The 18,068-nt window shown below is 34.2% G+C and overlaps 1 protein-coding gene across 1 annotated transcript in view; it reads left to right on the top strand.

The window, feature by feature from the left end:
- LOC144441064 (kelch domain-containing protein 10-like) overlaps positions 1-14,146 on the top strand; it is a 66,103-nt gene extending 51,957 nt beyond the window's left edge. The window contains exons 4-7 of the mRNA XM_078130589.1: positions 672-950; positions 6,448-6,565; positions 8,307-8,446; positions 13,931-14,146. Of these exons, the coding sequence (XP_077986715.1) occupies positions 672-950; positions 6,448-6,565; positions 8,307-8,446; positions 13,931-14,146 (753 nt within the window). The remainder of the gene's footprint in view (positions 1-671; positions 951-6,447; positions 6,566-8,306; positions 8,447-13,930) is intronic.
- Positions 14,147-18,068: the final 3,922 nt, after the last annotated feature.

Consider the following 18,068-nt stretch of genomic DNA (forward strand, 5'->3'; position numbering starts at 1 on the left):
TGTACATGTACATGTACGTTGAGGCATATAAGACTTGGCTGTCATATACATGTAATGGTGTACACTTTACCTTAACAAGATTATTAAAGCCTACTAAACAAATGAGTGAATGCCAAAACAAGTCACCTGTAAATCATACCCTTTTGTTGACCTCATCTCAGTGTTTTTAATAGACTGCAACTTACCTACAATGGTCCAACAATAAAAAACCTAATGATTGCTGTCCAACCATGATCACAGTGTCTAGTTCTCCAGTAAAATGAATACAGAACTAAAGTTTCAGTGTGGTAAAGGGGCACAATCTGAGTTTATATGTTTCTGGGATGTAATTTTTTCATGCATATTAAAAGTTACTCACAGTATTCTAATTACTGAATATGTACACTTAACTGTCACTTGTAATTGACTTAACTCAAACCTGGTATTAGGATATAAGTTATAAACAATCCGATGCTGTAAGTTATCATACGTATCAAAAATGTACTATGGAATCAACAGTTTTAACAATGCCAGAAGACAAACTGTAATGCAAAAAAGGACCAATGCATCAACATTTAACATTAAGAATAGTTTAATCAAAGTAGAGTAAAAAGCTTATAAACCCAGCTTGTGCCCCTTCAACATTGACAGGTTAACATTCTTATGCCTTACTTTTCCTTTCTTCTTTACAGTCAGTATCTTTGGTGGGTTCCAGCCTGTATGTGCAAGGGGGAACCACAGGTTGGCAGTATAACTCAGATGTTCACCAACTCAACCTCCAAACCAGAGTCTGGGACAGACTTTTTGATACTGAAGCTGCAATAGAAAAACTTATTCACGGTAGAGACACATATCATAATCATGAGCTACCGATTCCAGAGCCTAGATATCGACATGAGATGGCAAGTGATGGCAAGAGGCTGTATGTGTTAGGAGGAGGTACTTCCTGGAGTGTTTACCCCCTTGACAAGGTGAGTGTTTTCAGAACATTTAATAATAGTACAATTTTTTTTAGCAAAGACCAAACAATGGATTTGTTTGTGTATGTAATGACAATTGGAAAAGTTAGACAGCAAATATGTGATGTGGAGTCATAAAATATTTTGGATCCTTTAACCATATTTCTCAGAAAATACAGAAATATTGCAAATGGAACAAGAGAAACAGATCTACCACCAACACACATGTATTTGTGATTTGCGAATATGATAAATAGAAAGACAAAACAATTATTAACTCTATCTTTCAAAACTAAAGCATATGAAAACTCTCTCATTTCTTTTGCAAAACATAAAACTAATCAGATAGCAGTCTTTTTATATTTAAAAGAATTATTAATTTTCTTTGATAGCTATTTGAGATAAAATGTAAAAAATACGATAGACATGTTTCATTCTCTAATATTCCACCATCTACCTTGAATTTCAAAGAGCAGGGATGGAGAGTTAATAAATAATCTTTGAGGTAATTCACCATAAAATCTCTCTAAGACTTATATTTTAGGTATCTACTATAAGCTTCATTTTCAATCAAGCATTACCATCGCATCAGTATTTCTTAGGCTTTTTATATACATCACTGAATGATGGAAGAGATATGACATGCCTGTCTAGTATTAGATACACTCTGAAATATCCACAGCTTCATAATGATAATAGTGCATGTACATGTACAAAATGTAATGTAGAGATACTCTGTGCAAAAGTTTGAATTATCGCAGGCATACTGATTCAATCACTTTGTGTCTGGTCTCTGCATTCGAAACGTATCATCAGTGTTTAGGAAATAAAGCAAAGAGAAAGGGCAATTTGCCATGCCTAGGTGTAACAACAAGCAAATTAACATTTGGACAAACATAATTTATATAATCAAATAACTTTTTTCACTGTCTTGATGTAATTCAGGGTAGAATGAAAAGTGTAATAAATAAATGTATGTGATATTATCTGTCATACATTTGTTAAGCTTTTCTGATTTATTTCAACAAAATCTAGTTAGTTGCAGACTAGGCATTGCACTGTGTTGCATTTTGTATGTAGTGTTAATGTGTTGTGCTGCTTTCTTTTGTGTTGTGTTGTGTTGTGTTGTGTTGTGTTGTGTTGTGTTGTGGTGTGTTGTGGTGTGGTGTGTTGTGGTGCATTGTGTTGTTTTGTAATGTGAATCATCATTTTGTGTTGTTTTGTGTCATGTCTGGTTGTGTTGTGTCATGTGTCATGTCTTTCCATGTTGTGTCATGTATTGTGTCATGTCATGTCATGTCATGTTATGTGTTGTGTTTTGTTGTATCATATTGTGTCATGTCATGTTCTGGGTTGGTTTAAGTATGTTATGTAGTGATAAACCTATCTGAAATTATCCATGTTTACTTGCAATAACAATACAATTCTTGTACAAACAATGATAGTGCTACATTTTGTTGATGTACTTCAGACTAGAGGTTTGTTTGAATGTTTCCGAATCCCATGTTTTTACAACAAACAACTGCTTCTAGGAGTTCCTTGTTTGAATGTTTCCAAATGCCATGTTTTTACAACAAACAACAGCTTCTAGGAGTTCCTTGTTTGAATGTTTCCAAATCCTATGTTTTTACAACAACCAAAGGCTTCAAGGGATTTAATGGCTCAGTAGTGATAGCTACTTTATTGTAATTTCCTAAGAGATCCAGGAAGCAATTGAAATTTTGTAGTTCTTCTGTAGGGTAAAATATATCAAACTGACATTTTAAATGTGTCCACTAGGAAAGATTTAACCAGGGACTGATTTTCTCACAAATCAAACAGCTCTGACACTTATGGAAGTTAGTCAAAGCTTTTGACAAGTTATTTGCGAAACTGAAATTTGTGATCTGTTTTCAAGAAAATGAACAGTCCCTGTAAACTCAAAGTCTCATGGTGGAATACAGTTCTGAGAATTATATAATTTCCCCTTTTGTCATATATTGCTCCCCATCTTCTTCACAAGTAATTGCAGCTATTAATAAGTATTATCAATGACTTAATTGTTAAGACTTCTAGTAGAGAAGTTGGATAAGATTTTCTGGTTTGTTAAACCGTCAACAATTTCTTATTAATAATAATAATGTTGGGTTTTTTAATAGCGCTTTCCGACTTTGTGCTTAAAGCACTTTACAATTATTACTCCAGGTACAGATCTGTAGTGGAACAATGGCCCTTTATACCTGTACTTCCTCAACTCCCCGGGGAGCATACAATCCATTGGAGCCTTTATAAGTGCATAGGATTAAAGCATTCACATTGCAACCTCTATCCTACCAGGTCCCCAATTATACAGCTGGGTTGACTGAGGCACAGTCATGGTTCAAATCTTGCACAAGGACTTTAGCCACTCAGAAATAAATGGCAGCAATGGGGCACAAACCTGCAACCTGCAATTCCAAGCCGGCAACTCTAACCATTCGCCCATCTTGACTCTAAATCTTCTCCATATAGATACACTCCCTTGTACTTTATTCTTTGCACCTGTTTCTCTCCACCACCTTGATAATAGTCTGAGTGATTGCCTTTGATTTGCGATTGGTTATGTTTCATCTTCTTATTGAGTTGATCTGCACACTCATATCAGTACATTGTATTTAGCACCTTGGGTAGAATGCTTTGAGATTTGTTCATTTTGTGAGTTCATCTGAAGTTTCTATTTTTGATGATTTATCAAGTTATGTATGGTCAAAATAGTTGTCTTTTAACTGGTGAAATTACAGACATCTCTGATGGTACCATTCTTAATTTTGACTACAACAAGGTTAGCATTGATGACCACAAAAATATTGTTGCTAATCCGAGCATGACTGTTCATTCTCAATCTGTTACTTCAAGGTACATCTAGCTGTACTTCATTGCCTTTTAGATTTCATCTGTCTAGGTTTTTACAGTTAATGCCTAATTTAACTTGCTTTAAGAGCTTATCTTTGTTTTGTGGTTTTGCAGTACAGCTATAATTGCTGTTCACCAACCGTGGTTTTATGACCCCCCTATATAAACTTCAACTGAAACAAGGCATGTGTGCCTGAAACACATTTGATAATTTGCCAAAGAGTTATGCAAATTTTAGAAATCTACATTGGCCAATGAGTTTCAACTTGTCTCATATAAACCTGACTTAGCTGTCCACATACTTCATGTACTTTAGGCTCATATATGAGGGAATAAATCATGAGATGCCTCTCAAAATGTAATACAAGGTTTTAAGTGTCCTTTCTGTTAATGAAAGTGTATTTCTACCTTGACCTAGTGGCCACTTGGGTCATAAATTTTTCACTTGCTTTTTTGCATTGTCAGTAAAAGCTGACAGTGAGTGAGTTTCTCCATTCATTACAGCTTTCAATAATAATCTCTTATGCTATTTTTCTTTTGAAATTCGTTTTCTCGTTTCGAGAGTTTAATTTCATATCTGTCAATTCATATTGTAATAATAGATCCATCCAGGGAATTCTGAGTGTATGGGGATCATTGGCCCATTACTTTTCATTATTTCTTAACAAAGTTTTTAGGTGCTTAAAAATGGCATAATCATGGTGTGTTTTTTTTTTAAATTTTCATTTTTCTGAAAATTAAGCTTGGGTAATCAGATTGAGTCTGGGCCACATTTCTAAGTTCAGATATTATCCCTATACTCTACTCTATTGAGTAACATGAATGTTACCCATATGGCCATCACTGTACTCTGGGATGACTCTGGGACAACAACGGGATACAAACCACAAGTGTTTTCTGACTGAGTGAAGGAAATTATCAGAGTTATAGCTTGTGCTATTAGTATTTAAATTCATAAATTTGTAGTTAACATTTCTGCCATTTTACAATATTTTTACTGTTTTCAAATATTGACACCTGTTTTTACAATAAATGATAATACAAATGACTGCCAGAACAGTGCAAATATTGAATTCACAGTACAACTTTGTATAGCGGAAGCTTGTGAAGTTGAGCCTTGCTTTACTTGAAGTGCATTTGCATATTATTGTACAATTAGATATTATTCCCCCCCCCCCCCACGTGTCTTCTTTCAACCATGGAATGATATGAGTAGCCTAAGGGGTCTTGTCACCACGAGCTAAAGACTGTAGAGTCAATAAGCCTTTAGGTCAAGAGTATCTTCCATATTAATTTAGAAGTATCACAAGAGTAATTTTGATATGAAAAATCAGAAAAATAATGTCAATTGTGAACATTTTGGTTGATATTTACTTCAAGCACTGCAGAACAAATGTTGTAGACAGATAGTCATGACAAAGAACAATAGGAATAAATCCCATATTTTTTGTTCAAATGTGTTTACTTGGCTTTCATAATCATATGATATACATGTACATGTAGTACAGTATCTATGAATCTTGTAACCTTCCTTTCTTGTGGCAGCAATGCATAAACCTAGAAGCTTGGCTTTGATGTGGTATAGTGTGGTATGAACCTTGTAGGTTATTACGGCCATGCCTATGGAACAGGTGGCATATCATGACTGTCAGGACATATCTCTGTTCATCTCTTAGTATCAGTAGCAGACAGACCACTAATTATCAAATTGAATGCCGTGTGACCTCCTTTGGTATACCCTAGAGGTAGATTGATGTATATGCTTCCTTGTCTTTGGTTACTAGATAAATGTCTTTCCCCTAGTCAAACTGAAATTAACTTAATCAAGTTGCTTAAATCATTTTGAACTGAAGAGGCCTATGGAGACTGACTTTGTAATTGGAGAAACTTGTCCCGTGCATAGTATTTGCCCAGGAGAGTGCTGTGATCTGTGTCAATTTCGTTATCAGTCGTTCACAAGTGTCTAAAGTTGCAACGATCACTTGTTGAAATCATGAATATGGAAATGATAGTGTGAGTGACTTTCTGCAAACAATGTGTGATCAGTAAATAGCACAATGAGAATGATTGATGTGCAAGTTAAAATTTCATGCAAGATCACTGGAATTATGTGTGTCAAGAGCAAACATGTACTGTTCAGCATCTTAAATGCTGTTTATCCTTAATAATCAGAGTTTGGTGATTTCTTAAAAGTTTAATTAAGTATCGTTTGCATGTCAATACATTCCTTAAAGCCCAAATTACAAAACCACCACATACATTGTAATGTCACACAAAAAGGGAAAAGTCGAGTTAGACTGACATGTATTTCTGCAATGAGTATACACTTGTATCGATTATTCCTATTAACTAATACATATATGTTTTGTTGTGATAAAATAGCACCTCGGTAACTTACTCAACTTTGAGATCTTGTAAAGAAACCCTACTGCACTTAACATGTGTTCTGCTAGTTTGGGGATTTCCTAAAAGGGTTAATGGGAAACCTCTGTTGATGACGTCATATTTACCACAATCATCTTGTCGGGACAATCTTTGTACATGTTTTGTATTTGTCAATCTCTGTGACAATCTTGTTACTTGTCCTTTGATATCCCAAGTATTTATTTCCATACTTTTTTGGTTCATTTTTTCCCAGATCCATAGTTTTAATCTAGAGACTAAAAAGTGGGAATTTTTAGAAACTAAACCAGCCATTCACACAGGTCACTATCCATCCCCAAGACGATGTCACAGCTGTGTCCAGCAAGGAAATGGTAAGTAGTGGTTATACTGTCAAAAAAAAATACGTAAAAAACTTACTAGTGGTATTTTAGTACAAAAAAAAAAACGGTTTGTATACTTTAAATCAATTTCAGTCATTTTAATACTGAGAGCTGCATTAAGTTGATATTCAGTGTTTTTGTGAAGCTTGAAAAGTAGGTAAAATATTTGGCAAGTTCCAAATTTTTTTACGAGGATTCCCATTAGAATTACATGTATGTTTCAACAATTAAAAAGATGCATGTAAATTTACCAGATTTCTCCCTCACACTTTAATATTGGAATTTTACAACTTATAACACAGACGGGTTCAGGAGTAATATTTTGTCATTCAGAAAAAAACAGCGGCAGTGGTGAGGCGAGGCTAGAACTTACAGCTGACAGATTTCAAGCCGACCTCTCTAAAGATGACTCCACATCTTTTGTGATGTAGCACAACACTGTAGATGGAACATTATAAAAAAAAACACCCAAGCAAATGTGTTCAAATATGTCATAAGTTTTGATATTTCCATTTTAGTTTGGTTAGAGAAACGTCTTTATAGTCTACAACATTTGAGAATGATGCAACTACCATATGATGGAACATTCTGAAGTTTGAAATGCAATGATCTATAAATACAAACCAACAACAGGAAAATAATCCTTATGTTTGTATAATATTTCCTTTAACACATTGAAAGACTTAAGTCCTTGCGTGACATACACAGATTAAATAGCAAGTCATTTCCCAAATCGTTGAAAGATTAGAAAGATTCAACTTTCTGCCGTAAGATGTTCTATACCTGTACCACCCACATACATGTGCAAAGAACGGATTACGTGAAATTTCTGTAAAACTCATTCAATAATCATCAGTTGGATCCTGTTTTTGTCATATGCATATTAATATGCACCTATTTTTTATTCAATAATTTATCAGCTATCATAAATTTTTTATTCCCATCTCCTGCATATTGTGATCCTTGAGACAGAACATTTCAATATCTCGACAAGATTTTGAAGCAACAGGTTTTCATTATGTAATCTCATGTTTTCATATTAATACTTTATGGCCATTTGCATAAAAATGCATTGGAAATTGGTTTTCCATGTACATTCATAGAAAGAAATGAACAACAATTAAAACTAAGGACTGGAAAAAAATTAACAATTAATAAAACTTTATGTAACTAAAATTATACAATAATCTTTTTTTTTACCATATGTGTATCTTCAAAATGAAATATAAAACTTTTTGAGTGATGTAAATTTATAGAAAGCTTGATAAATATGATTTGAATATTTATATCATTTGCATAATAAATGTTATATATTTGTCATAGAAAGATAACAGCTATGATTTGAATATTTATGATATCATTTGCATAATAAATGTTATATATTTGTCATAGAAAGATAACAGCTATAATTTGAATATTTATGACATCATTTGCATAAATGCTATATATTTGTCATTATAGAAAGCATGATAGCTATGATTGGAATATTTATGAGATAATTTTGCATAATAAATGCGATATATTAGTCATTATAGAAAGCATGATAGCTATGATTTGGATTTGAATATTTACGATATCATTTTCAAAATGTACACATTGTGTATTGTTATAGAAACATGTTTTGATTTAAATACGATTCGTATCATTTGTATAGTGTTATTATAGATACATGTACCATGACATATATATATTTCTATATTTACTTAAAGTTGTTAGTATTCTTGTTTGACAGATGTGTTCATATGTGGTGGATATGATGAACACCGTATATTTGGTGATATATGGAGATTGACTTTAGATAATTTACAGTGGACAAGACTACGGGCAAGACTCCCTCAACCAGTGTATTTCCATTCAGCAGCCATTACTCCAGTAAGTATTTACAGATTATGCACAAGAACACAACTTGTAGTGCAAACCCGCAACAAATCCATCTAAATCCACCATCAGGTGAAGGACACTTTGGTGTTGATGTGAACACAATGTTAAACACAGATCCTGAAAGCCTCCTGACTTTAGGAAACCAACAAAATATCATTTAAAGTCGTGTACAGTTTGTTTTGTAACTGCACCTCGGAAATAGTAATCCTAAACTTTCATTGTTACATTGTTTAAGAAAATTCAACCCCATTCTCATTTCAGTCAAGAAAAAAAGGGGTAAATGCACAAATTTTGTAATAAAAATTAAGCCATATGACTTCTGAATACTGTTTTAAAATTGGAAATTAAAGTAGATTTGCTTGAAAACAAGATGATGAACACCCAAAATTTATTTTCTTATTTCAAAAGGACTGGGAACAAGTTTTCATATGGCGAAGTTTGTAGAGATTTAAAAAGTTTGACTTTTTAGGGAAATCAGTGCCAAGGGTGTTCAAAAAAATTCAAAAAGAAATTTACCATCCTATGCGTAAACAGTAAAACTGACCTACTTTAGGTAGGACCTTAGAGTTGAATGCCTCCATGCAAATATTCTAATGTCATAAAGTTATCCAAGTATATCATAGTGAGTAAGTATCATTTCTGTTAATATAAATAAAATGTGTATATAGCTAAGTTTGTAACAAATATGAAATGATATGAATAGTGATATGAAAGATGGCTGGGTTCACATGTATTCTTTGAAATTCTGGATATTTCAAATTATTCTGGGTAAGTCCTGAAATAGCTGATTTATCATGTACCGGTATACTCATGCCAAAGTTAAGTCAAAGAATTCTATATCATAGCCACAAAATATTGGCCTGTAGCATTGACCCTGGTCTCATTTGACACTTGATACTTTGCTCTAAGAGTAGACAATATGGTGAATTTAGTTACAATTATGAGTGAACTATTTGGAAATTTAGGGTAGGTAGGTAGGTCAGCATTTTATTTTATTTTATTTTACATGTTATTATTTCAAATTGCTTTGACCCAAAGACAAGATACTTGTTGGTCAAAATACTTTCGTAACAGTTGATGAGGTGTAAAAGAAGCAAATGAAGACAAATATGTGATTCAAAAGTAGACAAACACAATATGCAGACTGTGCTGTAACAAAAAGTTATAGACTGAAATGACAGAAATTTCAAAACAGTAACCAAAGAAACTTTGGCAAGAAAATGTACAGGGAAATACGAGTAAATTGTCATAATTTTACCTCTTTGCATGTAAAAACTGTTAGGGTCGGCAGCTTAAACTACGTGTAGGGTCAGTCGGGTTATTGGAAACACGCTATTTTTTTTATTTGCCCTTATGGACATGATGTTACATATTTCAGATTCAGATGTTAGAAAGTGTTAATTAAATCATGAGTTGATAAAGGCTAATAAATAACAAGATAGTGGTACTGATGGGATGGGGTGGGATAGGAATATAACAAACTAAAGCGTAATAAATAATATGCCATTATCTGAATTAATTGAAAGGAAAGTTGGAAAGGAAATAATAAACTACTTTCATAGTGCTATTAGGAGGAAAATGAAGCAAAATACTCATAAAAATGATTGTATGGTAGTTAATGACAAGAGTTTTATGCAGTTGTAAAAAAGATAATAAGATAAATCGAAAATGCAATGAATAACAATAGGACAGAGATGAAAGGAAATGAACTAAATATATGACAGCAAGGAAATGTAATTGCTAGGATAGAAATTGACATGGAAATTGACATCATTAAGAATGATAAGTTGACCCTAAATGTTGGACAAAACACACAATGACAATAGAACATGGTGTTTTGATATTATTCAGTATGAAATGACTCATTGTATGTAGGTGGTACCAGCTGAATTACGTAGCATTGTTGTGGTGTCAGCTTGGTACTTTTCTATTTCCTATTTTTAGGCTTGGTACATCCGCTAACAGTTTACAACACACACAGACACAAACACATAATAATGTACACCTCATCGATCACAGTTGTTAATAACGCTAAAATCATAATAACAATGTTCAATGACAAGACATTTAAATATCATCATATATATCATATGACATTACATAGTAACTTGACAGGTGTCGTGTTACAATCACTTTATTCAGTTTGATAACTTTCAAATGGCCAAGTCTGTATTAAGTGAGGCCCTCTTTCTCACCTAAATGTCCGAGTCTGTAAGTGAGGCCCTGTTTCGCACCTAAAATCCTGTGTACAAAATAGGTAAAGATATTAGGCAGTAAAACTTATTTGGGAGGAGTCAACATCGATAGTGTGATAGTAGTGGTTGAGTGTACACTGAGAGGCCGGGTACTAATGTAATTGGGATGGTGGTGGTGGTGGTGGTGGTGGTGGTGGGGGGGGGGGGGGGGGGGTTGTTCTCAAAGTTTTTCATACCAAAACATACAGAGTTGTCAATTGATGTGTCAGGTATGGGATTTTGTAAAACTATAGGACTGGTGTACGTGTTCAGCTACCATGCAAAAATACATAACAGTTTTAAATGCAGTGAAGTTTTTAATTTCAATTTTGATACATGGAGTTATACATGCTGATAGAGACATACACCCCATGATGAGAAAAACTGGTTAGATTCCTTGATTTATGTGGTATGCTATGAAATTAATATATAATATGGACAGTATACATGTACAGTATCAGAATTATAGTAATACTGTAATTATGTTGTAATTCTTAATTAGTTTAATTTATAGTCCAGACAGATCAGTTGACATTACAACCTATAACATCCAGGTAAAGTGATTCCACTGTGTGACACACTCATTGATAGCATTTATTATTACCCTGTAGGCTGTATGTGGGTGTCAGTCTGTCACTAGGTTTTCATGGATTTTGTATTGTAAGTGTAGTTTTTGCTGGTCATCTTTTATTTCTTTTTGTATGATTGTTTTGGGGTCCAGGTGTAAGGTGTACATGCATACTAGATATATCCCAGATGGAAGGCATTGCCATGCTTGGTTGATTTTGAAATATGATTTCTTGGTTTATATAGAGACATATAATTTATACTTTTTTTTGTCATGTGATTATTTTTCACTTACTTTCTCATCAAAGACCGGTTGAATTATTTAGTCACGGATCAACTTGGATAAAACGTTTGGTATTATAATAAGAAATGTATACAAGATAAATGACACTTTATCAGACAATGATTTATGTAAGGAAATATTGCCAATTGTGATTCTGTTGTCAGAGATAGTGGAACTATTGTAGCTGGTGCTATGTACCAACCTGGCATTATTGAATGCAAAGTGTAGCAAGTACTGTGCCAGTGGTAATAAAAATGGCTCTTTCATCTTGTACCCAATATACTGATAACGCAACATGTCCCTCATTTTGGCCATGAAGGACTAAATTTTTTTGATCCGCAAATTACCTAGCAAATCAGATTTCAAGACATATTGTGCACAATAGAGTTTATTTGCTGAGCAACAGATGTAAAATTGTAAGTTGTAAAACCATTGGTGTTAAGAAGCCTAAATAAAGAACGATAATGCCTGTGTTCATTCATGTGAGATGGACTTGATGAAATGAAATAAATGAGCACCATCACAGTCAACACACAAACCAAGGTTACCATGTACAGTAATCTGATAGAAAAAAAATACAGAGCAAATGGGACTAAGTGTTTACTTTAGGAAGGAATGGGTAAAGCTTCATCATGTCAGCTTAGGTCAGGTCAGGCCAGGTCAAGTACGATCAAGTGACTGCACTACAGTGGATTTTGATCATTTGCCATTATGAACTTTTTTATTTTAAATTGGTAAAACTGATTATGTTTATTGGTAAGAGAGTTGCAAGTCAGGTAACAATTTATAGGCAGCAATATTTCATCAGACTAAATTACAGTAATGATTACTTTCTAATTAGTCAACTTTATAAATCATCGTGCCATGTATCCACTCAAGATGATTTTAATAGGAATACCAGGATGGGACTTATGTGTGCGCTGATCTCTGAAGGGAATGCATCGCTATGCACGGCTGGCTTGTCAGGATATTTGATATCGGTTTCATCTTGCCACCGCAAAGGTCAAGGTCGAAAGAAGTGGAAATTTTGTACCATCCATCATTCTGCCCAGATAGGTGTGTCACCAGGGAGATAGTGTTTTATCTCAAGTACTGCCTTGGGAAATGGACATAGATGAAAGTAGATATGGACATGAGGGAATCCAGGACACTGTATATCAATTAGATCACATAATGATTGCAGTCTGAGATTATTCCTACATTATTGCATATCTTGTTCCGTCTCTCATTTATCAACACAGTTTTTCAGCACTGGAAAGTTCACAACGTTCTCATTTTGTTTTGCTGTAGCGAAAACTTTTGATGAAATCTGATAGTATGTAATAGTAATATAATTTGTACATTGTCTGTCTCTTATTTCTGAAAACAAGTTCAATATTTACAATTTGCCTTTAAGGTCATGGGAGAAATATAGACCAATATTTGAAATATCCAGAAAATGTTGGTTCAAGCAAGTTTCTTTTTGTGCATTGATATAGCCACACATTTCATTTTTCAAGGAAATCAGTTAAATATACAGAATGACTATATTCTGTAAAGTTGACTTTTTAATGAATCAGATGACAATATATGAAATGTATACCAGAATAGCAACAGATGTGTACTTCTTCTTTGAATTGACTGTGGGGTGTGATACAGTACATAGAGTTGATGTCTGTGCTGTAGCCAAAATTTGATAAGTTCACAAACTAGAAAACCATGTTATGGCAAATGAAGCGGTGTACTCAGTAACTCTAATTTGGGAGGGTAAACATGAAATGGGTGTTTTTAGTGCTCTTCATATCACTTCACATGTGGCAAAATTGTGAACTGATCGTATGAGAAAAAGTGAACTTGTTTGGCAGTGATGGAGATGTGTGTGTGTTTGAGTAGATCACCCTAACCCGACTTCCAAAGTGGTAAACATTTTGTGTAGTGATGTAGGTGGAATTTGAGGCAACCACCCAATCCCCATACCATTTTACTTTATTATTCCCACACCGTGTTATCCCCTAGTTATAGCCTAGATCCAATATTGTATTCCTTGCTCAAGGCAAGTTATTGTCTTTGAACAGAAAATATGGATAATGTACCCAGGTCGTCCTACGTCACTGGTTCTGTGGTGCTCGAAATATTAGTCAAAACATTCTAAATCGCCTTTATTTTTCCCCGATTTTGCATGAACTGTTCTTAAGGAGGTATTATTATATTATTCCATTACTTGTAAACTAAGGGTTTGTCACTGAGTTGCTAGACTTGTAGTGACAAGGCCCCTTAGGTCACTTGTAAGTGGTATCCTTGGATGAACGAAGAAAATGATTGGGATTAGTATCTAATTATTATGTAATTATATGTTAGTGTGTGTATTAAACTTATTATTAATCATTGGAATGTTCTCTTTTCTGTCTGTAGGCTGGATGTATGTATATCCATGGCGGAGTAACATCCATATATGGAGACGAAAGAACGGCTGAACTGTACAGAATCTGGTTGTATGTACCATCACTACTGGAACTGTGCTGGTTCAAAGTTGTATCTCTTATACCAAGACTAGAAAAACTCTCTCATTCCACACTGGTGTCATTGGGCATTCCCAGGCAGTTGATTGATCGTATCCAAGCACAATGATGCGAATAGTGAATGAATGAATGAGTGAATTGAATTGTAGATCGTAACAAGATCTGTCTTACATATCCACCCTTGAACTTGTTTTGCAATGAATCTGACAACACTGGGAGGCATGAACCCAAATTAGAGTTCAAGTTTTTTGTCTGATTTGTTTGTTTGTTATGAAGTGCTGCATATTGCAAAGAAAATCAAGTTCGTTGTAAATGGTTTGTTTTCGTGTGAAGTTCTAAGGTCTTTATTATATGTTATTTATATAGTTACAATGTTTGTAGAGACCAAATGTAAACTTCTGCTTGACTGAAATTTTATCACAGAGTATAGATACTAACTTTAACAATGATTTCATTGTGGGCTGATGTGTAGCAGTATGGCAAATGTCTAGGAGATGTCAGCATAGGTAGGGCGCCCTCTCTAGACAATATTTCGCCAAAGCAGAATAGCGCCCTCACTCGACAGTTGTCAGATAAATGTGTGTACTACTCTCACTGGATAATAAATTATCTTCTCCAGACAGCAGGCAGAGTCTGTATAAGTGCAATCAGTTTATTTCAACATCATAAACCTAATCAAAAGCTGACAAAAAAATCACAAAAAACCCTGGTTAGCCTATCACAGGTATTGAATATTTAGACTAACTTTACTATTTTTCTGCAAAAGCAGTAATTGTTATTGTTGCTTTTCAGGAGTTTCATTAATTTTTCATGTATCAATATGGCACAATTTTTATAATAATACCTTTTGTAAAATTGATTTTATGATATAAAATCACAGAGTTAGAGGATCACACACACTATTTAGTAGCCCTCCCTATCACACTAAATATTCATTGCTGAAGGGGCAAAGACATTCTGCTACCTGCATGAAACGTTTGTAAGCTTGTAACTGTCTCACGTTTTGAAATGAGGCTGGGGATCGGATGTTTGGGGTGGGGGGGGGGGTGGTAAGAAGGTAGTTTGAAGGTGTTGAGGTATATTAACATTTTGTGTAAATCAACTTAGATTGAAATTTATATAAATTATGTGATTCCTGGGGAAAGTATGGATAACAGAAACAGTTAAAGGGACAAGATCTGAAGCTGTAAAATGTGCTGAGACTAGACAAGGGGATTATAGGTAATTTTTTATAGTGTTTCAGACATGGTATTTTAATAACTCTACCAGCCAAGAATTTATCACAGCAGTGACATCAAAATAATCCCCTGTCCGACCTACTCCCTTATCACAACTGTAGCCAGAAATTTTATTCATGTCATGGAATATTGATATAAAGATTTTATAGAATCGAAAAAATAGAAGTAGGCCTTACAATTCTAAAAATAGTGGTATCCTGACCATGAACACTATAGAATAGGTGTGTGATTCACATTTTCAACTATCATGTTTGTATTCAGAAAGCTAGATGGGCATTATTTATTTCATTCACTTAGGGGGTTCATGACATGTGACCCATAGTTTTTCAGATTTTTACATGAGTAAGTACAAGGTTTTGTGTAACTTTCAGTCAAGTAATCTTTAAATGGTAGGAAGAAGGAGGGGGAGGAGGAGGGGGGGGGGGTAATTTTTGTAGCTTGGTGCTAGGCAATGAGTCAGCAATTTGTAGACTTTACCAGTATTCATTCTTAGACCCATCAGCATTAGAAGTTTACAGACTATATATATATATGCATGGTGTACTGTGTAAATTAGGCTGGGATTTATTGTGAGAACAGTTCTATGACACAACGTATGTAGATTTCATATTTCTATTAAACCAAAATTAATCAGTGAAATCCAATACTGAGGAAGAATTGGTGGGTAAACAAAAACAAGGGCTAATTTTAACTGGTAGATAATAATACTTGGGAGCATTTTTGTGTATTGTGCAATGTCTATATATATTATAGTGGCTTTAATATTTAACAAGTTTTCCAACACATGTAGTGCATCCAATCAAAATGAAGGGTGCCCTCTAGTGACCATGTATCAGTTGTGTACTCTAGGTATACTTGTAGTTAAAGTTTAAAGCCCGTATTTATAATTACTCACAAGTGATGGAGTCCATGCAGAAAGTATAACTTAGTGAGGGATGTTGGCAAAAATATGACTTAGAGGTGTTGGAATAAGGTTTAGTATATGTTGACAAATACACAATGAAAACATACATTCACCATGATGTAACAGCATGGCACTGAATCATCCAATTTGTCATGGGAATTTTTACAAGAACAGTCAGCTACAAGTGTCTATGCTTGAATCACATCTTAATGTAGTCTAACCTAGTCACCAAGGTCCACAGTATATGTAGTACACTACAAGTTGTGGATGAGCAGAGCAATGGCAGCTGCCAGCTGTTCTGTAATCTCGCGCTTTCACTGTTAGTTTTGTTCTGTCAGAATTAACCACATGGAATGAATTGTACGTACTTGGAGATAACTTGTAATTTTAAAGTTTGTCAGAAATCAAAAGTTTTTATAAGCTTTGTAAGCAAGTAATTCCTTTTATTAACGTATTCCTACATAGCTAGTGCTGGGAGGTAGTATGTTATGGCAAAACATAGCAGTTCTGTCACACATAACATTGGCACTGATATTAGGGAAAGCAATGCAAAATGCAATGCTAGTATAAGTAAATGTCATTGTAAACAAGGTTGCTATTAAAATTTCTCAAAAAGTTAGAAAACGTTGAAAAAAAAACTTACTGAAACCTTTGGTGCTGATAGTCATACTGAAGGTATAGGTTTATGTTTAGTGTTATTGTTTGGTTAGTCTGTCCACATTGCTGAGTCTGTGACTCTGCTACAAGTGTATCCGAGTCACAGATTCAGGGACGTAGACAGCTTGTTGTTGTTGTTGTTGTTCCAGTCTCAGTTATTGCTAGATAAAGTTTGTAAGTTTATTTGTATTCAGATTAATTGATAAAGAATCAACAATCAGTCATTATCACTACCTCAGAGACTGTTCAGTTTGGTGTTTTATTTCCCAGCACAGTCAAATATCTAGTGATGTACTTCCCAAATTGAAATATTCAAACGTTTTAGGAACTTTTCCAAGTACAATTCAGTAGTACATGGTGATACCAATAAAATGACGGGCATTCAACATCCATTCAAAAAAAAAAGAGCTAATTTTAATTTTTTCGAAAATGTTGTCATGGATAATTTAGCAGTTATTATGAATGATGGGGGATGGGGGGGGGGGGGGGAGTGTTGTTCTTTCTATGAGAAAATGGTGCATTTTGACTTTTATCGGTTTGAAGTTTTCCAGTGTAGTTAATTATCAAGTATTTTATGCTGGAGGGCGCATCCTTCAAAATCAAAATTAAATTTTTTTGTCTTTAATGAAATATTTATACATACTAGTCAGGCTATTTAATGCCCATACTGTATATCTCTCATAAACTCATGCTGATTGGTTAATAATGAATGAAATTAACATATGATATGACCAACAGCCAATTGCAATAGACCATGCAAGTGCTATATGTTAAATTTTATATGTAAGTTTGGTCAGGTATGAATTCATGATGTTAGGAGGTATTTGGGTACGACAGAAAAGTTTTCATTACTCCTCAATTTTGTGTTACCATACAAACCATTCTTTCATTTTAATGTCAGTGTATCAGTGGAAATTGTGGCTATTGACCAGCATCTGTAGTGAAATATAAAATTGTGAATTTTAAGACAAACTGAAACTGTCTTCTCACGAATACGCCATGGTTATCTACTTTGCAGCCAATATTCAAAGAAGTCACAACATGGTACCCCATGGCTAGATTAGACGAGTGACGAGGTCGAAAACTTAGTCATGAATGCCAACCAAATGACAGGCCCAACTTGTAGTTTCATCTTCATCTTCTGTGAATGAATATAGTTGAGCAAAATAACTTCACTGGCCTTGGAAATATAATTTTGAAATGTATGTATCACAATACAGCCATCACAGAAA

The sequence above is a fragment of the Glandiceps talaboti genome, chromosome 1, assembly GCF_964340395.1.
Source record: "Glandiceps talaboti chromosome 1, keGlaTala1.1, whole genome shotgun sequence".
In the NCBI taxonomy this organism is placed as follows: domain Eukaryota; kingdom Metazoa; phylum Hemichordata; class Enteropneusta; family Spengelidae; genus Glandiceps; species Glandiceps talaboti.